Below are 23,423 nucleotides of genomic sequence, written 5' to 3' on the forward strand. Positions count from 1 at the left end.
GTGGTGCGTGGGCCCCAGCCCCTGCCCTCCCCGCCACCAGCCACCTCCACAGAGCGTGGTCCCCAGCCGGGCGCTCCAGGGTCTGTCCCAAGACGCGTCAGTCCTCCCCGTAGACTGGAGCTGTTTCTGCGTTGAGTGAGGATGGACGGGCTGCAGCTGTGGGCACACGGCTTCTCTGCGGTTGCCTGGGACGAGTGCAGGCCTCCGGCCGCGAGAGTGGCTTCACGTGGAGCTGCCGCCTCCCACGGCCTCGGTGCCTTCTGTCCCGTGACAGCCGGGTGCTGCTGACTCTTCAGTGTCGCCTCGTCCACATGCCGTGGGGCTCGTCGTGGTTTCATTTGCGTCCCCCGATGACCGTGCTGTGGCACAGGGCCACTCCTCTTCTCCTGGGACAACCTCAGGCCTCTGCCCAGCTTCAGATTGGCAGTTGGTTTTGTTTTGGCAGGAGCGAGCTGAACGTGGTGAGGCCAGTGCCCTTCCCATCTGTGCCGCGTCGGCCTCCCCTGCTTGGACGAGGCCTTGTTTCCTGGCCGGGAGTCTGCGGGTGGGTGTGCCCGGGCTCAGAGCACCATCAGGGACCCTCCCCCAGGCTCTCACTTGCCTGGTCTCTGCCCGCTGCAGGCCATGTCCTGGGGACCTGGAGCCCAGAGGGGAGCCTGCCCCAGCCCAGGGCACATTTGTCCCTCATCAGCCCCGCGCCCACCCTGGTCAGAGCATAGCTTTCCTCCGTCCACGGGGCGTCCGCCAAGAGCACCTGTCCGGGTCCCCGCCTGTCCCCTTGCCGGGCGGAATGTGAGGAAATAGGAGGGGAACTTGGAGCAGGAGTCGCCCTGAGGAGACAGGGCGGGAGGCAGGGGGTGGGGGTGGGGTGACCCCCGTGGTGCTGAGGCAGGTCCGGGCGGGGTTTGGAGACCCTGCTTTATGGGGCCGGCGGGCACGGCTCCCCAGGTGCCGGGAAAGCTAACGTGATGGCCGCGTGTGCCGTGCTCCTCCTTTTTATAATTTTTTACTTTATGAAACAGGACAGGGAGCTTAGTGACTTATTACTATTCATTTCGTTTCAATGCAGTAAATATTGATTCAGTTGGGGGTTTTCAATTTAAACTGCTTGGCGATTATATAAAATATGACTGCCTGTGAGATTATGCTTACCGATCCCTTCGCTGCTCATTAGGGAAGGCGCGCGGCAGCCTCTGCCTCCATCATCCTAATGGACGGCCGCGCCGCCGTCCTGCACGGGAGGTGCGGGCTGCCTGCGGGCCTGACAGCCGGGTGCAACTCTTCATTTGGAAGCCAGTTCAAAGCACCGGGTGTTTACTTATTTCTCTGTCGGAGGCGGCAGCCTCTCTGCTGTCACCTGCCCGTGCTCCTCGCAGGGGGATGAGGGTGATGAGGGGATGGGGGCCTCGACCCTGCACCCCCCCCCCCCCGCAGTCTGCGAGGGGAGGGAGGGGAACCAGCTGGGGCCGGCAGGTGGGCTGGCGGGTGTTTCCTGACGGACAAGAAGGTGGTCCCTGTGGTTTTCCCCACGGGACACGCGAGGGTTGCCCTCGGCTGCACCCGGCCCCTGGCCGCCCCGTGCCAGTACTAAGGGCCTCGTGTGGCCCCGAGGTGCCCCTGGTGCCCCTGGAAACGACGAGCAGATGACACTGAGAATACTGCCCGACAGGCAGAGGTACAGTGTCCTCGCCACCCAGTTGTCCAGTCGCCTCACGCAGTCCAGCACCGTCCCAATGCTCCTCTCCGGGTCCTGAGGCGGTAGAGCAGCGTCCCCGCGTCTGTGTCCTGCTGGGCGTCCATGTCAGCTCCAGCCTCATCTGCCCCAAACTCCTCCCCCGCCCTTGCTCAGGATGGCCGGGGCCTCTGCAGGTGGCCGGGGGAGGGAGTGCGGGGGGCGTTGCCCAGGGGCCTGGGGGCCACGGCCAAGGGGCTCCAACAGCAAAGGCTCTCTCCGACCCTGGCAGCCTCAGGCGGCCTGGCCACCGCCTCGTCCCAAGGCCCATGTCCCACTGTCACTCAAGGTTCTCTGGCTGGGAGGCCCCAGGAGGCACTGGGCCTGGGCGGTGTCCGTCCCCTGCGTGGCTCTGGTGCCTCCCCTCCCCCTCCCGCCCCATCCCCCTTCCTTCTGTACCTGCCCCCTCACCTGCCGTGTGGCTGTGTCCTTCGGGGCCCTCCCTCTCCATGTGGGTCCCCCAGGATCAGGGCTGAGGGGCTGTGCAGCTGCTTCATGTGCAGGTGGTGGGGGTGGTTCAGGAATCCAGGGGTGTCTGAGGGCGGGGCCACTGCAGCTGCAGATAGCCCCTGTGGGCCAGGCCAGGTGACCCCTGCCTGCCCTTCCTCCGGCCACCCTCAGCCGGCGGGCAGCCCTCGGTCCGGCCCAGCTCCTGCTGCTCCTGGCGGGGCAGCCGAGCCAGCGGCAGGGGCAGGGTTTATGCTCCTGACTTTCCTGAAGTCAGCAAGGCCCGCTCGAGCGCCCGCCCGCCCGCCCGCCGAGCGGGGTAATTTGCGGCGATGTCTGTGGGCCGCGTCCACTCCCCAGTCAGCACTTAATTGGCAGGCGCTTGATTTAGCAGCGCGGGGGCCTCCACCGGAAAGACGGCGCGAGTAAATCACAGCCTGACGCCAGAAAATAGATATAATCTCAGCGTTACCCGCATTAATAGTAGCCGGAGCCGAATTAAAAAGGCCATAAAGCACCGGCCGGGGCCTAAAGGATGGCCAGCCTCGTCCCCTCTGCCCGCTGCTCCTTTGGGGGCGCGCTTCCAGCCCCTCCTACCCTCCGGCCAGAGGCCCGCCCACCCCGTCCCTAACCTGCCCCGCCCGAGGGGGGGTGTGGGCGGGTGGGGCCGCGCAGGCCTGCTTGGCCCTGGAGGGCTCCCTGAAGAATTGGGCACCTTGCTCCGCTAGCGTGCACCCCCTCAGCCTGCCCCCAGGCGTCCTGGGCCCTCCTGTCTCCGCCGGGGAGGCTTGTTGGAGGAGCGCTGGCCATCTGTTAGGCAGACACAGCTGGACCTCCATGCAGGTCCTGGCCAGGCTGTTGCAGCCGCTCCTCATCACTTTTGGGGTTTCCTCCGGGGAGACCGCCCCTCCAGGACAGGCCACTGCTCTGCTGCCTGGAGCCCAGCCGGGCAGTGCCTCCTGCTGGCCGTTTGCATCTCTCTGGCCCCTCAGTGTGGCCACCAGCCAGGAGCCTCTGGGCAGCTCGGCCGCGCTCGCCAGGCCCGTCTGTTCCCTCAAGGCCTTGTCAGGTGCATCCTGTCCGTCTGCCTCCACGTGTTCCTGGCGTGTCTGCCAGGCTCGTCGGGCGGCCTGCGTGTCGCCCTTTCATCAGACTCTTTTTTCTTCAACCTCAGTTTTGCCTTTCAGTTTTGTTTGGGAATTTTTAACAGGATTTTTACTTTTCTGTGGACTTCAGTCTGTCATCCTCTTAAGGCAGTATATTGATCTGCTTAGGACAGAGGCCCCTCCTCAAGATTATGTGAGTCCAGTGACATTTTCTTCCAAGTTTTACGTTTAAAACGTTGATCTACTGGGCACGTATTTGGGGACGTGTGTAAGATGGAAGCTCGCGCACCCCTCCTCCGGACTGCCCTCGCGTCCCTCAGCTGGGCTGCATCGTGACCTCACGGGGTGACTGTCCTAGGGGTCACCAGGGAGGCGGGGGGTAGGGGCAGAGCAGATGGTGGCCGTGGCGGGGGCTGGAACCCGGCCAGGGGGCAGAAGGTGAGGGGCACGACCCAGAGGGAGCTGGAGAAATGGGGTGCAGGCAGCGGGGCCCTTTACCTGGAGCCCATCAGGGGCGGGGCTTGTCCTGGTGGGTCAGGCCGGTGGCACCTCAGCTGACCAGAGGTGAGGACAAGGCCCAGCGACGGCCCCAGCAGGCGAGAGGCGCCATCGGAGCAGCTCGAGGCGCCTGCTGCAGACGCCACGGTGCCAGCTTCTCAGGGGCCTTGGCCGCCAGGGCTCTGGTCTATGGGCCGTCTCCGCATCCTGGTGGTGCGGCTCAGGGCCCGCAGGAGGCATCGGGGTGGAGGGTGCAGGGGCTGATGGTGGACGGGGTGCAGGCCGCGGGTGGCAGGTGTCTCCGGGTTCAGGGCTGGGCGTGGAGGGAGGCACTGGGGCGAGGCCTTGCGGGCCTCAGGCTGCGCTGCTGTGGGAGGGCAGGTGCCGGGTCGGGTGGGCCTCTGGCACGGACCCCCATGGGGACTGTCTCCCAGGGAACCCAGCCAGGCTCTGCCTGTGCCTCCCATCCATGGCTTGTCCCCACGCGGAGCCCTGCCAGGGGTCCTGCGGGCTCGGGCCCAGGTGGCGGGCTGCCTCAGGAGCTCACATCAGGGCAGGGGATGGCCACTGCGGGGCCAGGTGGGGTGGGGACAGAGAGACAGAGGGTAGAGAGGGAGAAGAGGGGTGATGGAGAGAGTTGGGGGCGGGGGAGCAGAGGAGGGGCCAAAGGCTGAGGGGACACTCGGACACTCAGTCGAGGACCTGCCCCAGCCCTGGGCCCCAGCCCCTCTGCCCCTCAAGCTGAACTCTGCACCCCCTTGTGGGGCCATTAAGGCCCAATAATACCTGTTTTTTGCAGCTAATGTACAAAACACCAATAGCTTTGGCTGGAATGGATGTTTAAAGTGTCATTTTATGGAGAATTTTACTTTCCATCTTGTTGTTTATTAGGCTCTTATAGGGAAAGCTTGTAATGCATCCATCGATCGAAATACCAATTGAGCAGATGTGAGCACATCACATAGCCCAGCCCTTGTGACGGGGCCGCGGCCTGATGGACGCAGCGCAGTTAGTGTGGCCACAGCGCGTGGCTGGAGGGCGCCCGGCGTCACTGCTGCTGGTTGCCTGGGAGAGGTGGGGGCCTCCCTCAGGAAGGAGCGGCACCTGGGGGAGCCTCCAGGCGACCTGCGGGCCAGCCCCCCAAGGGTACACAGCCCCGTGTTCCCCAGGCCTCAGTGCCCAGCAGTGGTCCTGCCTCTGTCCCAAGGTGGCGGGAAAGGGAGGGGGCGGCCCCGAGAGCCAGGCGGCTGCAGGGGAGTGGCTGCAGGGGGGCCGCCCCCTCACCTTCCATGCTGCACCCCTGCTCCCTGGGGGACTCTGTCTCCCCCAGGACCTTCTGTCAGCCCTGCCCTGCAGACCACCCGGCATGTGGGGGGCCTCGTGAGGGGAGGCCTGAGCTGCGCTGGCCTTGAGGGGTGCCTAGGAGGGGTGTGGGCTCTCTCTGAGCTCGAGCCACATCTCTGCCAGGCAGGTGGGCACACGCTGCACTGGCCCTGCGCCGGGGCCTGGGAGCAGGGGGCGGCGGGGGGCGTCAGCGTGCTGTGGAGAGCATGCTAAGCCTGCAGCCCTGCGCCGGGCCTGGGACCAGGGGGCGGGGGGCGTCAGCGTGCTGTGGAGAGCGTGCTAAGCCTGCAGCCCTGCGCCGGGCCTGGGAGCAGGGGGCGGGGGGCGTCAGCGTGCTGTGGAGAGTGTGCTAAGCCTGCAGCCCTGCGCCGGGCCTGGGAGCAGGGGGCGGGGGGCGTCAGCGTTTCTGTGGAGAGCGTGCTAAGCCTGCAGCCGTCACGGTGGTGCTGCCTGACCTACTTGGGATTTGCTGTGCGGAGCCGCCTCCGCTTCTGCTGACGGCGCACTCCCTGCGCCTCGCAGCCTCGCAGAACCGCGCTCCATTTCCTGAAACTGCTTCCCCGCTTGTTTTCTCTGCTCCCCAGCCAGCCCCCCGCCCCTGGCTGGTCAGCACCGCCTGGGCGGCCTGGCCACTCGCTGCCCCTGCCCCAGCCAAGGGGGGTCGGCGGTCAGACTCCACCTGGGAGCCAGGCTGAGCCCCTGCGGCCGGGTCTCCCTGAATGTGGCCCCGGCCTCGGCCCCGGCCCGCCCGCCACCACACTCTCGTGTGGGGTCTCTGGCCCCGGGTGACCCTGTCCCAGGGGAGGCCCCGCCCTCTCTAGTCCCTGAGGAGGGTGCCAGGCGGCTGGTGGGGCTGGTGTGCTGAGCCACGAGGGACCTCAGGGTTGAAGGAGCAGAGCCTGGTGTCCAGGGGGGCCTGGCAGAGTGGCCCTCTCGGGTCTGCCCGAGGTGAGCCCTGCACACCCTTCCCTGGTCCCTGGCTTCTCGGCGCAGCCTCCTATCTTGCCCGGACCCTGGTGCCTTCCTCTGGGTCTCTGCCCTGGAACCTCCCCCTCCGCTCCCGCATGGCCTGGCCCCACCCATGTGCTCACGGCGGGCGGGTGGGCGGCCGGGAACTGCCCGCTGCTCCCCATGCGGAGGACACGTGGGCAGCTCCTCTTTCACCTGCCTCTGGTGTGTCGCCCCCATTGCTGCCCATTTTCACTTAAAGTGTTGTCTCCCCCACCCCCCGTCCTTCGTGCCCCCCCCCCCCCGGGGGGGTGTAGTCAAGGTTATGGTGATAAATCCTGGGGCATCGTCACTTCTATTCGGAGTAAATTGGCTGGCCTCTTTCAGGCTGAAGGAAAGATAATTTGCTGTAGTATTTCAAATGGATTAGAAATGGATTTGAAGGGGAAGTTCATGCCTCCTATTACAGAGGCGAGAAAGAAGACCGTCTGAAGGCACAGCTCCCTCCCTGGCCTTCATTATCCACGCTTAATACCTTTCCTATTTCCCAGCGTTAATGAAATTTCCTGGCGGCGTGGGCCCACCGGACGCAGGGAGAAGCCTTTAGACCTGAGGCTGCTGCTGGAGAAAAGGAATTACCAGGCCCTGGGCGAGGGCAGGAGCGTCCCCAGGCCCTTGGCCCCGCTATTACCTCATTAATCTCACCCCTCTCCTCAGCCCAGCTCCTTCCCACAGGCTGTCCTCGCCATTAGGTAGCCATTGGCTGAGGCTCTGACACCCAGGCAGCGAGAGGCTCCTGTGTGCGGGCGGGTGCCCCCTGCCCCGTCCCAGCCCTCAGTCAGGGACAGCGGGTGAGGAAGGACACAGGTGGTCAGGGCACTGCAGGTTGGGCCTGTCTTCCAGGGCAGGTGGGCTTTCCCCGGGCCCTGGCCCGCTCCCCGCAGTTCTGTGGGTGCGCCCCTCCTCGGGGCGGCCTCGTGACCCTGCAGGGACAGGGTTTCCCTGACCCCGCTGGCCGGGGCTCCGCTCTGGGCTGTGGGATGGGGGCTCAGGCACAGCTGCCCTGAGAACAGGGGCCACAGAGCCTCCGGAGGGTGCAGAGCCCCTCAGAGCCCCAGCGTTGGCGGGCCTGCAGGGAGGGGCTGGCGCGGGAGAAGACCCTCCCCTACCAGCCCTGCCCTCTCTCCTCACCCCTTGGCCTGGCCCGAGGTCTCAGGAGAGCCTGGAGGGCTGGCTGCCTCCCCCAGGGGGTGCCCACATACCCCACCCTCCCGCCCAGACTCGCCTTTTGTGGGGCAGCTGGAGCGCACGGGCAGGGGCGGCCTGGGCCATCTCTGGGGTCCCTGGGTGGGGCCCATGGTCAGTGCTCGGGACTGGACTTTAATGAAGGGAAACGGGGTGAAGTGCTCCAGGCGGCTGCCTCCCGTGCCTCCCCGGAGCTTGTCCTTATCCGCAGATTCGTCCCGAGGGCCTGGGGAGAGGGGTGCAGGCTGCGTGGTGGTGGGGGGGGGGGGCGGCCACGCCCAAGAGCAGGGCTACTGACCCAGCACCTCAGTTCTGGGTGCGCCTATGTGGGTGCCTGGGTGCTGCCCCACCGCACTCATCACATCCTCGTTTAGGGGCGCCCTCCTGCTGCCCACGTGGGGTTGGGTTCCATGTGCACGTTGTGGCCTCCACCTCACTGCTCCCTGCTGGGCCCGAGGAGGGCCTCGGGGGAGAGGCAGCGTGTCCAGAAAGACGGGCAGGCTGCTTTGCCAGGGGGCAGGCTGCACAGTGGTCATAGCTGGCATGGAATGAAGCTCCATTCGCAGAAATAAATTACTGTTGGGATTTGTCCTGAGGGGTGAGCCCCATGCCCTCTGGAGTCAGGAGGCTGGCTGGTCCCACCCTGGACGCCCCACCCCTCCTCCTGGTGGCAGCTGCTCAGGGGACAGCTGGGGGCAGGTCAGCCAGGATGCTTCAGGGCCACCGAGCCCAGCCCGGGAGCCTGTGGCCGATCCCACTGTGGGGGCCCTGGTGCCTGCAGGGCGTCTCTAAGTGAGGATGTCGGGCCTTCTCCAGGGCCCAGGCCGTCCTGGCTCCGGGGTGTGCCTGTTGGAGGGGAGGCTTGTCTCTTCCCCGTGACCCTTCAGGGGCTCACAGAGCCTGGCTGGTGGGGTTGGGACACCCCTCCTGTGCTGTGGGGGGCAGGGCAGCAGAGGCCTCCGCCTGGGGTCTTGGAGCTCAGCTGACTGGCATCTCCTGTGTCTGCAGGTCCCTGGTGCTGAATCGCCTGCGCCCTGCCCGCGGCGGTGGGAGGGTCCAGCTCGGCTCCCCCCGCTGGCGGGACAGAGGCTACCGCTGTATCGGAGGGGTGCTCTACCGGGTGACAGCCAACAAGCTCGCCAAGACTCCCGGCCGGCCCAGTGCTGAGGGGGCCTGTAGGCCCCTCCTGCGTACAGGTGAGGCTCCCTGAGGCCCGGCCCGCCTCTCCTGGCTTCACTCCCAAGATGCTCCTGGGCCCCCTTCCGAATGGGTGCTCCCTTCCGAGGGGGTGCTCCCCCTTCTGATTGGGTGCTCCCCCTTCCGAATGGGTACTCCGCCTTCCGAGTGGCTGCTCCCCCTTCCGAGTGGCTGCTCCCCCCTCCGAGTGGCTGCTTCACTTTCCGAGTGGCTGCTCCCCCTTCTGAGTGGCTGCTCCCCCTTTTGAGGGGCTGCTCCTCAAATCCCAGCAGCATTCATCACTTCAACTCGCCCCGATGTTGGGCGAGGCGGGGAGCAGGCCGGGCACTGACGGGAGGCCCTGCAGCCTCTGTTCCCAGGGAAGGCCCCTCAGGCAGGCGAGGGCTCTCGCTGGGCTGAGCGGTCCCTGATTTCCCGTGTTTGCTCCTGAACAAAGGCAACGAGCCAGGTATGGTGAGCAGGGCTGGCGAGGGAGCACCTGGGGCTGCGGCCCTGGAATCACATTGGCACCGCCTCCCCGGAAACAGTCCGAGCAGGAGGGGATGCTTTGGGTTCGCTTACGGTACAGATTAACTCGGGGAATGTTGTGGTTTCAGTCCTCTTTTACCTTCTTCCCGTTCTGTCAGAAAAAAGGGCAGGATTGCAGGCGGGGGGGGTTGCAGCACCAGGGCCCCGGCCCCGCCCCTGCCGGCCAGGCTCCCAGGGCCTCTGTCTGTGGGGCTCAGGGCGCCACAGCCCTCTTCCAGGCAGGTCCGCTGGGCTACCCAGGGAGACACTCAGGGCCTGGGAGGCCTGGCTCCATTCTGCCCGTGGGCCTCAGCGTCACCATCCCTTTGCTGGCGAAAAGCAGTTGCAGGGCGCTGGCCAGGCCTCCCTACGGGGCCTCCTAGGCTCAGCCCCAAGGGCGCAGTGCTGGGTCAGGACAGCCCCTCCCACCAGCAGGTCGGTTGCCTCTAACGTCAGAGCTGAAAGGCTGGTGGCACCCGTAGTCATGGCCCTCAGGCTCCACACACAGCGGTGGCATGGTGGAGGGCAGGGTCTCATCCACGGCCTTCCCCAGAAGCAGGCCTCCCCACCTGCCTCTCCCCTGAGGCGGGCTTCTCCTGGGTGACGGAGCCACAGAGGGCGGGCTCCTCCTGGGTGACGGGGCCACAGAGGGCAGCTCCTCCTGGGTGATGGGGCCACAGAGGGCAGCTCCTCCTGGGTGACGGGGCCACAGAGGGCAGTTCCTCCTGGGTGACGGGGCCACAGAGGGCAGCTCCTCCTGGGTGACGGAGCCACAGAGGGCAGCTCCTCCTGGGTGACGGGGCCACAGAGGGCGGGCTCCTCCTGGGTGACGGGGCCACAGAGGGCAGCTCCTCCTGGGTGACGGAGCCACAGAGGGCAGCTCCTCCTGGGTGACGGGGCCACAGAGGGCGGGCTCCTCCTGGGTGACGGGGCCACAGAGGGCGGGCTCCTCCTGGGTGACGGAGCCACAGAGGGCGGGCTCCTCCTGGGTGACGGAGCCACAGAGGGCGGGCCCATGGCCGCGCTGCAGAGGGATGTCTGGTTGGCCCCTGTAGTTGAACTCGCTGACCCATCTCCCCTGGGGCCTCCTTGGCACTGGCCCTTGTCCCCTGACCCCCACGCTGGCCTGGCTGGCAGGACCTGGCTCTGCTCTCGCGTCCTCACCTCACGGGCTGGACGAGCTTACTGGCCTGCAGACAGAATGCCCTTCAGTGGGCATCTCATGGGGCCACATGCCCACCCCGTCAGCCCCAGGGGTCTGGTGCCACTTACTGAAACCAGGCCTCAGGGACTCCTCCCTGGCCTGACATACACAGCCTTGTCCGGGAATCAGACTTGAGACCCTTGGGTGCGTGGGCGAACACTAACCCGGGAGCCACGCCCGGCAGGCCCCGCCCCTCCCCTCCGTATCCCCTGGTCCCCGTGGCAGAAGTGTCTGGCGGCCAGAGAGGAAGAGGCGGTCTGCACCTCCTCACAGAGCTGCCGCTGGGCCCTGCGTCCAACCCTAGGGAGAAACCCAGGTGCCACCTGGGGAGGCAGGCAGAGCCTGTGGGAGGGGCCGGCGCCGGGGGCACTATGGGGGTGCACCCTTCCCCCCAGTCAGGCCCCACCTGCCCACCTGCTGGGGTAGAGCTGTCTCTCTTCGCACAGGGTGGCGGCCACATTGCACAGTCCCCAGAATCGGCCCCCACCCTTCTCCCCACCCCCAGCCTCAGGGGCCTGGGGCCACCGGTCCAGGAGGCCCCTCCCCAAAGACCTGCCCTGTAGGTCGCGCTGCCACCTGCTGACCAGCCTCAGTGGCCTCTGAGGGGCAGGCCTAGGGCTCAGCCCTCCCAGCTCAGGGCGGGGCAGGCGGGGACAGGACGGGACAGAGGGGAGTGAGCCCTCGGGGCTCCTCACTGGGAGGGGCCGATGGCTCCAGCTGGCACTGTGCCCTGACCCGCGCCCACTTGGCCGAATAGCTTCTCCTCATGTGAGAGGAGCTGTGGCCTCAGCAGGAAGGAGCAGCCTCCTGACCCTCCCTCGGCCTCTCCTGCCTCCGTGGCTTTCTGGGGGGCGTTGCTTTCTGGGGGGCGCAGAGCTCAGAGCCTGTCTTCCTGGGGCAGACCCGCTCCTGATCCTGGGGCCAGGCACTTCCTTCCTGGGTCCAAGGCCTGCCCTCCACAGGCCCAGCCCCAGGACCCTCCCACAGGCCCTGCTGAGACCTGGTGCACTGGGTGTGGCTCTGATGGGCACTTCGTGGGCCTGTGCAGTCCCGGCCCCAGAGCTGTGGGTCCCTGCGCTGGGGCAGGAGCCTCGTCCCCTGCCAGGGCCACCGTCTCTGCCAGGGCTGCAGGCTGGCCCCCGCCCCAGAGCACGGCCGCTGTGGCAGGCTCCTCCTGGGCAGGTCTGACTGCATGCCTCTCGCCTGTGACCTGTCGGCCCCAAGATGGCTGCTTCGAGGTCACAGAGTGCCTGACTGTGGCCCGCACCCCACCCCTGCCCCCCCCTCCCTCCCACACGCCGCCTCCTAGGCTCCCGTTACCAGAGCCAGGCTAGGGTGTCCGTCTCTCCGCGGGGGCACTGTGCCCAGGGGCGCCCTCTGACCAGAGCCTGTCAGGGCCAGGCACCCGCAGGGAGGGCACGGTGGGGGGGGCGGGGGCTGCCTATTTTGGGAAGATCCTGGGAAGCGCGTTCTCTCGAAGGCTCACACCTCCTGCTCCAGGTCGCTTTCAGCTGAATGTTTCAGCACCTCGGCCCCCTTGCCGCCACTTGATGTGCATTTTTAACACCCGGAGCGTCTGAAAGCTGCCTCCTGTGCCTGGCAAAGCGCCCGAGCCCCACACTGGCATCTCTAAGAGCAGAAAGTGGGAGGGGAGTGAGCCGGCCCCCTCAGGAGCCACGTGGTGACAGCACCCCTGGCAGGAGCGGGCGGCGCCACGGCCTCAGCACGGCCTGGGTGGCAGCCGGGACCTCCAGCACCGGCCATCCCATCGCACCGTCCCGCCAGCGGGCAGGTGCACGCACCACGTGCTCCGGGGCCGGACCCACAGCCCCGGGGGTGTCCCAGCCTGGGAACCGGCTCCACTGGGTCTGGGCTGCCCTACGCTCCCCAGAGCCCCTCTGTCCCCCGCCGGCCCCGCCTCCTGCACCGCCGCCAGCCTGGCTGCCACGCAGAGCATGTCCTCCTGTTGGGGTCCTGCTGTTCAGCCTTGGAGACACCCCTTTATTTTTTTTATTAGTAAACGTTTTTTTATTGATTTCAGAGAGGAAGGGAGAGAGAGACACGGGTGTGAGAGAGACAGGGGTCCGCTGCTGCCTCCCACACGCCCCCACTGGGATCGGGACTCAAACCAGCAACCTCCAGGTTGGGCCCTAGCAGCCAGGGCGCAGGCCCCCTTTTAACTGGAGGAGACTGAGGTGCCGGGGGGGGGGGGGGGCCGGGGGGGCAGTGGCAGGGTGTCGCTCCAGCAGGCAGTGAGGGCCGGGCCTGTAGAGGGCTCCCGAGTGCCCAGGTGGGGCAGGGACTTGGGCGGCACAGGCTGCAGAGGCAGTGGCCCTGGGAAGGTTGCCAGGAGGGTGCCTGCCGGGCCAGGAAGTGCAGGGACAGCCTTTGCCGCGGTGCTTTGTCATCACCCGGCCCCGGCTTCCCGTGGGGTCGTCCGGCCGCCAGCTTCCCGTGGGGTCGCCCGGCCGAGCCATCTCAGCAGCTGCCGGGAAATGGGACCTGGTGGCCGTGGAGGCTCCCGCCCTGCCCTGCGCCTGGGAGGGGACGTGTCACAGGCGGGGTTCAGTGTCCACAGGACCCCCCGCAGGGCAAGCCCAAGCCCCCCCACATCCACTTAGTGAGCAGCTGCCCTTTGGGCTGCTGAGGCCTGGGAGCTGGACCTGCTTGTCAGGGCCCCAGAGCCGGGCTGAGGGTGTCTGGCTCATGGCCACGTACCTCTGTCTGTCTGTCTGATTTCACTCCCTTTAAATGCACAAGACCACTGGCTCATGGGAAGCCAGGGCCGTCTCCAGAGCCACTCGGCCACATGCCCTGGGTTCTGCCCCAGGCAGAGGGGACAGTATGGCCCTGGAGAGCCGGTCCCTGTGCCACGCCTGTGGCCACGTGTGTGGGCGAGAGGCAGGGCCTGGCAGGAACCCAGCCTCGGGAAGGGGGTGGTCTCCGGGAGGGGACTGCCGGGTCTGAGCTCAGGGTGGAGACCCAGGGGCCTGTGCCAAGCTGAGGAGCGGGCAGAGCCCAGGCTGGGGGTAGGCCTGACCTGCCTCTCCCCACAGGCCGGCTGGACCCTCCTGGCAGCTGCAGCCGCTCCCTGGCCAGGTATGTTCCTGGGGTGGCCCGGGGGGGGGGGGTTCGGGGGGGGCGTGGTCTGTGCACCTCTGTCGGCCTCACCCCACCCCCTGTCCGCAGCCGGGCCGTGCAGCGCAGCCTGGCCATCGTGCGGCAGGCCCGGCAGAAGCGGCGCCGGGCGGAGCAGGAGTACTGCATGTACTACAACCGCTTTGGCAGGTGCAACCGCGGCGAGCGCTGCCCCTACATCCACGACCCTGAGAAGGTGGCCGTGTGCACCAGGTGAGCCCGGCCTCCAGGCGGCTGGCTGGCGTGGGTCTGCAAGGGCCGTCTGTCTCACCCGCCCTCAACCCTCTTCCCCGTCCGTTCGCATAGGTTTCTCCGGGGCACGTGCAAGAAGACGGACGGGACCTGCCCCTTCTCCCACCAGGTCTCCAAGGAGAAGGTGAGCGCAGCTCCGGCGGGGGCGGGGGCACCTGGTGTGTTCCCGACAGGCCCCCTGGCGTCGGCCAGGAGCTGGGCTGTGACCGGAAGGCTCTGCCCTCCATCCCCCGGGGGGGCCCCCACTCTGCTCAGCCGGCTCTCACCCAGCCCTCCTGGCGGGGTCCTGTGCCATGCCTCCTGCCAGTGCCCACAGGGCCCCTCGCTGTGAGGACAGGTCTGCGATGGGCAAGCGGCAGCCGTGGGCACAGGGTGCTGAGAGGCCAGAGGCTTCCCAATCACAGGGAACCGGGCGGGGGCGCAGAGGGCCTCTGGTCCCAGGCCCCTACCCCGTGGGTTGAGGTGAGTGGACCCCATCTGCAGGCTCCCAAGGGGCAGAGCCAGGGTGGCGTGTGGTCCCAGTGGGTACGGGAGTTCAGGCTGGGCCAGTGCTGGCCGGGGAGCCCAGGGAGGGGCCTACGGGGGAGGGGGGCGGGCGGCGGGCAGTGCTGCTGTGGCAACAGCTTTTCCCCTTGAGGAGCTTGGGGAGAATCAGCGTTTTTCCCTAATGGAGCTCCAAGCTCTGGCTAGCGATTTGGAGACTCACGTCGAGTTTCGGGCTCATTAGCTCTCGGCTCCAAAGCCGCGCCCGGGCCGTCTTAGTGGCCGCGGCTTCTGCGTTAACGTTGCTGTTATTTGTGTGGACGCCGTGGGTGCAAACAAGGTTAATTGAAACGAGAAGGCCGTCTCCTCTGGATAACGGCCGTGCTGACAGCGAGGCGGAGCTCCGCCTGGCGTGGAGCTGGCTTCATTATCCTTTTTATTAGAGCTAATTTGGGCTCTAGATCAAAAGCCACATTAAGGGGGTTGTCTGCAGCCCCCCCTCCACCGGCCCCTCTCCGCTCTGCGCTGCCGTTAAAAGACAATTAGAAACAAACTCGCACGCAGGGAAACCGCCTTTGTTTCTCTGCTCTCCCTCCTCAGCCCCCTCCCCCCTCCCCCAGAAAAGTGCCCGTGGGGAGCCAGGGGGACCGACTGGGGGTGCTGCCCCGCCCCTGCAGAGTAGTGGGAGGGGGAGACCCGCAGGGCCCTGCGTGGCTCCTGCAGGACAGTGGGCGGCTGAGGTCCCAGAGAGGAGTCGCTGGAAAAGTGGCAGCTGCAAAGGTCGGTGGGGGGGCGGGGGGGGGTCAGAGACTCCCGCTGGCTCTCGGGGCTGTTTCCCAGTGGGAAGGAGGGGGGCTGTGCATCTTCCTGTCCCAGCTGGGCCACCTGCCACAGGCCAGGGTGCTGGCCGGGCCCCTGCCAGGCCTCCACAGACCGGGGCTGCTCCCGGCGGCTCCCTGCCCGCTGAGCCCACCGCCCACCGCCCACCCTTGCCCAGGAGGGGCCAGGTCTCCAGCCCAGGACACTGAGGCGTCCACTCCTCAGGTCACTGGAAAGCCTGCCCCTGTGCGGCCCACAGCCTGGGACGGGCAGGTCCTGAGCCCCTGGCAGGGCTGCCCGGCTCCCGTCCAAGGAGGTGCCCTGGCTCCTGCTGGCCCTGCTGTGTCCCCTCCTCCTGGGGCAGGACCTTGTGAGGCCTCCAGCCACAGTCTGTGCGGCGCATTCCTGGCTGTGGAGCATGTGGCAGGACCCTAGAGTCGGGGTGTTTACCTGGGAAGTGGGGTGCAGACGCCTGACCGGTGCAGGAGCTGAAGGCCTCGCCCTCACTGCCGCCCCCCCCCCCCCCCTACAGATGCCCGTGTGCTCCTACTTCCTGAAGGGGATCTGCAGCAACAGCGACTGCCCCTACAGCCACGTCTACGTGTCTCGGAAGGCGGAGGTCTGCACCGACTTCCTCAAAGGCTACTGCCCGCTGGGCGCCAAGGTGAGCCCCTCCCCCTTCCTGTCCCCACGTGGGCCTGAGGGTGGGGGCTGGACGGGTCTCCTCAGTCCCTGGCGCCCCAACAGGCAGCTGCTCACCTGCCCCGCCTCAGGGGCCTGCAGCCTGGCCGGGCTCTGAGGGAAGTGGGGGCACCGGGCAGGGCTGACCCCTTCCTGCCACCAGGCCGAGATGGGCCTGGCGGGGTGGACGGGTCACCTGAGGGACGCCCGGTGCGGGGTCGGGCGGTGGGTGGTTATTGTAAAATCCTCCGGTTTAAAAGGAAGGTCAGAGCTGTGTTTCAGTGCTGCTCCTGGAGGAAGTGCTTACTGCGCCCCTTTCGGGGCGGGCGCTGCGCGGCCCACATGATGGATAGCGGCTCGTAATTATAGATGGGAAAGCGCTGAGCAGGCCGCGCGGGCGCGAGCCGGGCCCGGGAGGGTTAACTCGATTCTCTAAATAATATGAGAAGTGCTGAGTGGGCACCTCCCGCCTGGAGTGCCAGCCGAATGGCCCCAGAGAGTTGGTGATATTCCACTGGATCGAGTGGAATTGTTAACCCTGCTTCCTGGAGCCACGGCTTGTTAAAGGGGGGCGTCCCTTTTCGTGTGAGTCACTCGGGCTGCTCTGGCCCCTGGGCTGGGGCTCACCGGCCACGGGGCCTGCTGACCCGCGTCACTCAGTGTGGTGTCGGCCTTCTGCTTCGTGCGTGTGTGTGCGTGTGTGTGTGCATGTGCGTGCGTGTGCGTGTGTGTGCATGTGTGTGCGTGTGCGTGCGTGCGTGTGTGCTTGTGGCGGGGGAGACTCCGGAAGCCACTCCACCCGCTAGTTCCGCAGCTGCTGTGTTTGTCCTCTGCGTGCGAAGCCGTCGTACCGTCCGTGGGTTCTGGTGGCGCTGGCTCAGGGAGAGCTCAGTCGGGTTTGCATCAGTGTGAACTCTGCAGGTTACATCCCTCCCGGTCCCTGTCCACTTTAGGGGCATATGGCCTCGCCTTGCGTTTGAGGCACTGCAGGTGCTGCAGGCTCACCTGGCTCTCCCGCTGCAGCCCTGCACCCTCCAGCCCCCTCTGCACAGAACCTCGAGTCACACTGCCACTGCCACTGCCACCAGCCTGCCCGCATGTGCCACGCCAGCACAACCAAGGGTGACCCCGAGTGGGGGGGTGAAAGGATTAAGGAAAGACAGATAAGAGAATGAAAGCTGGGTCTCGGTGGGACGCTGCTCCCTGATGAGGAGACAGCGCCAGCGCCCACAGGCCGTGTCTTTATTTTGTAGCAGATGCCACGGGGCAAAGCAGGGGCGTGATCACGTTGTTCACAGCATTCTCGTGAGTTCCAACTCCACTCAACTACATGCACCCGAACTCTAGCACAAGGCACGTGGGGCCACGTGTTCAGACCATAGGGTCAAGCTCACGACCACAGCCGTTGGCTATGATTGTGCCGGGGGGGCCCTGCCCTCCAGCTGGGACTTGCACGTGGCAGTGAGAGGACCCTGTCCCTTCATTAGTCCGAGGCTTGAACCTGGACAAAACACCGTAACCACGCCCCACACCCTCACTCCGGCCCTCCCTGGACTTCCTATTGCTCATGCTGCCTGGGGGCTCCCAGCAGTGAGGCGTCCCTCTCCTGCCTCACAGACGCTGTGCCCTCTGGCTGTCGCTCGTTCCCTGCCTTCTGATCGCAGCAGCGCCCCCGTTGACCACCGCCTGGTAGCTTTGCCTTTCAGTTGAACTCTTCCTGGTTGGGGCACCGTTCTTCCGTTTCTCACCCTGTGGGTCTGTCCTAGGATCTGTCCCACCCAAGGCCCCGCCCTCATCTTCTGCCGCCGGCCCCACGCCTGCCACTCCGGCCCCTTTTCTTTTCTGTAAAACGGGGATGTGCAGAGCCCCCCACATGGGGGGCGGCAGCCTCTGTGCAGGCGCCGGGGGAAGGGAAGGCCGTGTCCGCTGCTCGCGGCCCACCCTCTGGGGCCAGGTGTTCTCACACATGGGCCCTTCCCCGCACCGCGTGCGAACTGCCCAGCCTTCCCTCCGATCCGGGCGCCCAGGGTCACAAAGCCGCTGCTCTGTGTAAAGAGGGCGGTGTGCGTACCTTCCTGCTCACCCAGGGCAGGCGCACGCCCCAAGGTCTAGTCTAGTCCACGTGCAAGGCTGTGCAGCCTCGCGCAGCCCGCCCGCCTCCTCTCCGAATGGTCTGTTGTGGGCAGGTCATGGCTTCTCTGGTTTAGCGTGTTTGGGAGTCATCGTGTTGTGGTCTCGGGACTGCATTCCTTCTGCGGCTGAGCGGTGCTCCTTGCCTCCTGGCCCGGCTGTTTTACCATCCTGCTGTGCACGCTGGTGCCGAGTCTCTGGGTGGACGTGGGTGCCGTTCTCGGGGCAGACGCCCCACAGTGAAACCCAGGGGCCGGCGGGTGATCCTGCTCTTAGCGCTTGAGGACCCACGCGGCTTTCCTGCGCGACTGCTGCGACATCCGGCAGCGTGTGCGGCGGCCCCCCCTCCCTCCCGGCTGCTGCCCCCCTTTTACAGTCGCACCTGAGGAGGCTCGCGTGGGGGGGTGGCATTTCCCCGGCGACCGGCGGTGCTGACATTCCTGCAGGTGCTCACTGATCACTGGGGTGTCCTCGTGGGAGAACGTCTACTCAAGTCCTCGGCCATTTTTGAACGGAAATGAACATATTCTAGAACCCAAGCCCTTACCAGAGAGTGAGCTGCTCAGTGAGCCGTCCTGTCACTCTCCTGTGGCTCCTGCCTCCCCGCCCCCTCGCCCCCGTGTCCGGAGATGCCGTTTTGTAAATTCAGCGCCATGCGGCTCCCCCGTCCTGCCGCATGGGGTGCTGTAGTCTCAGCCTCAAGTGTAGGTCTTTGGCCCATTTCGAGTTAATTTTTGTCTGTGGTGGTAGAGGGGCCACCTCATTTCTCTGCCTGTGGGGGTCCCGTTGTCCCAGCACCATTCGCGAAAAGACTGTACTTTCCACTGATGGTGGCGCCCTTGTCGGGTCCGTTGACATCCGTGGGAGGGCTTGTTCCGGGCCTCTCTGTCCCGTTGGTGTGTCTGTCCCGTTGGTCCCTGTCTGTCCCTTTGGTCTGTCTGTCCCTTTGGTCTGTCTGTCCCGTTGGCCTGTCTGTCCCGTTGGTCGGTCTGTCCCTCTCACAGCAGGTTCAGCGTAAGTTTAGAAATCAGGAGGAGCAACCCCCCAGACACTGGTCATTCCCGGGATTGCGTTGCCTCCTCGGGGCCTCCAGGTTCCCTGTGGCCGTTTGGGTGAGTTTTCCTACGACAGTGATGGGAACCTTCTGAGCTCGGCGTGTCCGCATCTTGAAAAACCCTAACTTAGCTCTGGTGCCGTGTCACATAGAGAAATTTTTTGATCTTTGCAACCATAGCAAAACAAAGACTTATATTTTTGATATTTATTTTATAGATTTAAATGCCATTTAACAAAGAAAAATCAACCAAAAAACTGAGTTCGCGTGTCACCTCTGACACGCGTGTCGTAGGTTCGCCGTCGCTGGCCTAGGCCTTTGGGATTTTGCCGGGACTGTCCTGAGTTAGGCTCCCTCTGGGAGCATCTGCAGTGGTCAGGCTGCCCGTCCACACGAGGCGGCGTCTCTCAGTCCTCTCGGCCGTGTTCCGGAGCTTTCAGTGTGCCAGCCTCTGCCGCCTTGCTTGGGCTTATTTCTAAGCGTTGTAAGTGAGAGTTTTGAAACTTCCTTTGTACATTGTTCATCGCGAGGGTGTGATGATGTGATTGTTGGTTTTATATCCTGGAACGTGGCTGAGTGTATTTACTGACCTAGCAGCTATTCTGTGGCTGCTTCTCTGCTAACAGATCGTTTTCTTTCCTTTTTATTTGGATGCCTGCTGTTTTTTAATCTATTTTTGCCTCATTGCTCTGCCAGAACTTCCAGTACTACGTTGAATAAAAGGGGCAGAAGGGGGCGCCCTCGAGGGACCGCGGCCAGCCTGCACCCTGAGCTGGGCGAGCTGCGGGCTGTTGGAAGGCCTGTGTCATGTGCAGGGGGCTCCCTTTCTAGATCCTAGTTTGTGTGGTGTTTTTATCATAAAAAGGCGTTGAATCCTGTCTGTTGTTTTGCTTAGTTGAGATGAGCCTTGTGCTTCCCCCTTCCCTTCGTCAGGGTGGTCGGTCACATGGATGGCTGTTTGGGTGTTGAACCATCCTTGCATTCTGGGAATGATTCCGACGTGGTCATGATACATAATCCTTTTAACATGTGCTGAACCCGTCCTCTGGCATTTCGTGGAGGATTTTGTATCTGTGCACAAGGAATATGAACCGTAGTTCCTTTTCCTGTAGCATCTTTGTCTGGTATTGGTATCGAGGTAACAAGTTGAGCTTCGAGATTGCTTGGGCCATTCAGGTTGGCAGGCATTCCTCGGACTCTCCAGAGTTTTGGAAGAATTGGGGGGTGGGTGTCTGACCTTTCCATGTTCAGGAAATTTCCCCCGGGAAGCCATCTGGTGGGGCCTTTCTTGCTCAGAGGTTGATGCTGACCCAGCCTCCTTGCCGCCCACAGGTCTAGTCGGCCCTGTTTCTTCTTGCGTCAGGCCTGGTGGCTGTGCGCGCAGTTGGTCCACTTCATGAACTTGTCAGGGCCGTGTGTAGGAGAGTGGAAGTGTCCCCTAGTTACCCCGTGTCTGCAGGGACAACTACCCATGTCCACTCCTTATTGGAAACGTATGACTTTTCTCTTCTTTGTCTGTTTTGCTAGAGGTTTGTCCATGCAGGGCCTGCTGGCTTGCACCCTAGTATGGCAGCTTCTGGTCCCTGCGGCCATGGGGCCAGGTGGGGACAAGAGTGGGCCAGTGCACAGATCTCCTCAGAGCGTGGGTGCTGGGCCCAGGCCGAGGCCGGGCTCTGGACGAGTGCAGGAGGGAGGTTCCACTGGAGGGCGGTGTCCCTGGCCACGGCCACGCATTCTCGGTGTGTGGCTGCCCCCAAGCACGTAGCTGCTCCGGCGCTGGTGGGTCTGAACTCGGTTCTGGGTGGGCTCAGTGGTCTCGGCAGTGGCTCTCCTCCAGGTTCGTCTCTGGGGGTCCCCGGCTGCCTGCTGCCACCACGTGAGGGGCAGTTGGGGTGCCCAGGCTCGCAGCATCTGCCCTCTCCCCTGCCCTGCCCACGGAGCCAGCTGCAGGGAGAGGGGGAGAAAGGACCCCCTTGGCTGGAGGGGGGCCCACGGCAGGGGCTGAAGCTGTGCCCGAAGCGCCTGCCCCTCGAGGGTATAATTAGCCGCCCTGACAGGTGTGGTGGATCCGGTGGCAGTGGCCTGGGATGACCGGCCGCACCCCTGGGCTTGAAGCCTGCACCCCTCCCAGTGAGGTTCTCCCAGGCCTCAAGGCCCAAGTCCCACTCACCCCATTCCTCACCCTGCCCTCTCTTCCTCAGGACGGGCGATGGTGGTCAGGAGGAGGGGTTCACACCCTGGACACCCCCACCCAGCCTGGCAGGCCCCCCAGGCCCTCAGTTCAGCAGGGCGCTGCCCTCGCCATACGGGTTGCTCAGGGCACATGCTGGAGAGATGGCAGCTGGAGCCCGGCCAGCCCACAGGGAGCCTGGGCTCCAACCAAGCAGGACGCTGCCGCCCACGAGGCCTCACCAGCTGTGCCCTCTCCCCAGTGCAAGAAGAAGCACACCCTGCTGTGCCCCGACTTCTCCCGCCGGGGCTCCTGCCCCCGGGGCGCCCAGTGCCAGCTGCTGCACCGCAACCAGAAGCGCCCCGGCCGCCAGGCATCCGCACCCCCTGCCCCGGAGCCCAGCCACGCACCTCCCAGGAGCAGGGCCTCCACTGGGCAAGGGCCCAGGTGAGGGGGGACATTCAGGGCCCTGGGCAGCCCCACAGCCCACCCAGCTCTTTTGGCTTCAGATCCTAAAAGAAACCTCAGCCCTAAGTGGCCTCCAAGCTGGACAGAGCCAAGGGCATCCCTGGCCCCAACCAGCTAGTGTGGTGCTGCCAGCCCCTGCCCCTGCCCTGCCCCTACCCCAGGGAGGAGGTGGGGGTCCTCAGCCATGACTCCCACTCCCAGGGGAGGGCCTGCTGAGGTGGGGCCTGTGGCCACCTGCCCGAGGGTGGGAAGGAGCCTTGCGGAAGAGGAGGGCAAGCTCAGGCTGGCCTGGCACCTGGATGGTGATGCCTAGTGGCTGGGGCCAGGAGGGGGCGCTGGGAGCCTGGCCGCTGGGAGGGGATCTCCAGGTGGTTGGCCGGGGCTTCCAGACCTGCCTTGCGAGCGGCCGCCCTTCAATGGGTGCTCTCCCTTCTCTCCCCCAGGAAGCCCTCGGCTGCCCCGCGCCCTGCGAGGCAGACACCCAGCTCCCCCGCCTCGGAGGCTGCTGGCCTGGCCTCCCCTCTCTGCTCAGCACGGGGGTCAGCTGCAGCCTGTGCCCTGCCCTCGAAGGCTCCCTTCTCCCCCTCCCCCTCCCCCTCCTCCCCCTCCTCCCACTCCCCCTCCTCAGACCAGGAGGAGCCGGTGCTCCAGGAGGAGGCTGCCTCTGCGGGGAAGGGCTCCGGAGGCCTCTCCAAGCTGCCTTCCTTCATCTCCCTGCAGTCCTCGCCCAGCCCAGGCGGCCAGCCCAGGGCCCCGACCACCAGGAGCGCCCCTGCCAAGGACTCAGGTATGCAGCCGGCCCCAGCATGGCCAGGGGCCTTTCCGTGCCCAGCTCCCACCCACCAATCAGAGTCTCCAGGTGGCCCATGGCTGAGCACCTGCCGCCAAGGGGCGGGGCTGAGGTGTGAGCGCACAGCGGCCAAGGGCTGATTTAATTAGAAAGCACCCATTTCTGTTAATTTGTTCTGGAAGCTCGGCTCACGCTCCTGGAGAGAACAGATGCTCCCTCTCCCTGATGAGCATTTGGGGCTTGGTAAATGGCTCCACTCAGCCTTGTTGAGGAGAGAAAAGAGGATTTTATGGCTGCAAACGACCCTTTCTGTAAACATTTTACAGCTCTCCGCGCGTTTGAGTGACGATAAACCCCACGCAGCTCGGCGGGCTGCAAATTTGCGACCATACGGCCATCATTTTATTGTCATATTTCACGGTCGTAACGTTAATGGAAGATGCTTGCCGCAGCCTCCTCTAGCAGCTCCGCTGAGCACGCTCAAACGCGGACGCGGAGGGGCCCGGCCCGCCCGCCTCCTCTCACCCCCCACTCGGGCAAGGAGCCGCCTGGCCCGCCCTCGGGTGTGGCTCACTGGGGTGCAGAGGGGCCGCTGGGAGCTCTGCCGCCACTTTTATTCTGTAAGATCCCGAACCCGGCAGCCAACCCAGAGTCAGAGGAGGCAGGTGGGGCGCCCCATCCTCCTGCCCGCCCTGCTCCGTGGAGGTGGGCGGGGAGGGCCCCGGGCAGGAGGCCGAGCCTCACCGCCCAGGCTGTCCCACAGCCGTGAGGGCCAGAGGCCTGGGGCCCCAGCTGCCGGGCCTGACTCCTGGGCTTGCGCTCAGCGGAGCAGGTGGCTGGGGGCTCAGCCTGCGGGGCACGTGGAGAGGCCGCCTGTGGGCAGCTGCGTGGACACGGCCTGTGAGGGGGCTTCCTGGGAAGGGAGAGGCGGTGGCCCCCAGGAGTGCGGACCCGAGCAGCCCCTGGACACAGCTCTCCGCCCTCTGGCTCCTTGCTCCTGGCCACAGGCTGCCCCCCTCCCCGCCCCGCCCCACGGGGACCTCGGTGCCCTGCCCCCCCCCGCACGGGGACCTCGGTGCCCTGGCCCCCCCCCACGGGGACCTCAGTGCCCTGCCCCCCCCCGCACGGGGACCTCGGTGCCCTGGCCCCCCCCCCCCCACGGGGACCTCGGTGCCCTGCCCCCCCAGCCGGCTGCTTGCACACACCTGCT

The 23,423-nt window shown here is 65.5% G+C and overlaps 1 protein-coding gene across 2 annotated transcripts in view; it reads left to right on the forward strand.

The window, feature by feature from the left end:
* ZC3H3 (zinc finger CCCH-type containing 3) overlaps window positions 1-23,423 on the forward strand; it is a 42,807-nt gene that overhangs the window by 18,689 nt on the left and 695 nt on the right. The window contains exons 5-11 of one of the 2 annotated variants that reach the window (XM_081111680.1): window positions 8,329-8,516; window positions 13,285-13,327; window positions 13,418-13,579; window positions 13,673-13,742; window positions 15,453-15,584; window positions 20,987-21,402; window positions 21,867-22,210. In XM_081111680.1, coding sequence (XP_080967806.1) covers window positions 8,329-8,516; window positions 13,285-13,327; window positions 13,418-13,579; window positions 13,673-13,742; window positions 15,453-15,584; window positions 20,987-21,402; window positions 21,867-22,210 — 1,355 coding nt within the window. The remainder of the gene's footprint in view (window positions 1-8,328; window positions 8,517-13,284; window positions 13,328-13,417; window positions 13,580-13,672; window positions 13,743-15,452; window positions 15,585-20,986; window positions 21,403-21,866; window positions 22,211-23,423) is intronic. The other variant, XM_081111681.1, reaches the window with a different exon arrangement.

The sequence above is a fragment of the Myotis nattereri genome, assembly GCF_964212035.1.
Source record: "Myotis nattereri genome assembly, chromosome: 17".
Lineage (NCBI taxonomy): Eukaryota > Metazoa > Chordata > Mammalia > Chiroptera > Vespertilionidae > Myotis > Myotis nattereri.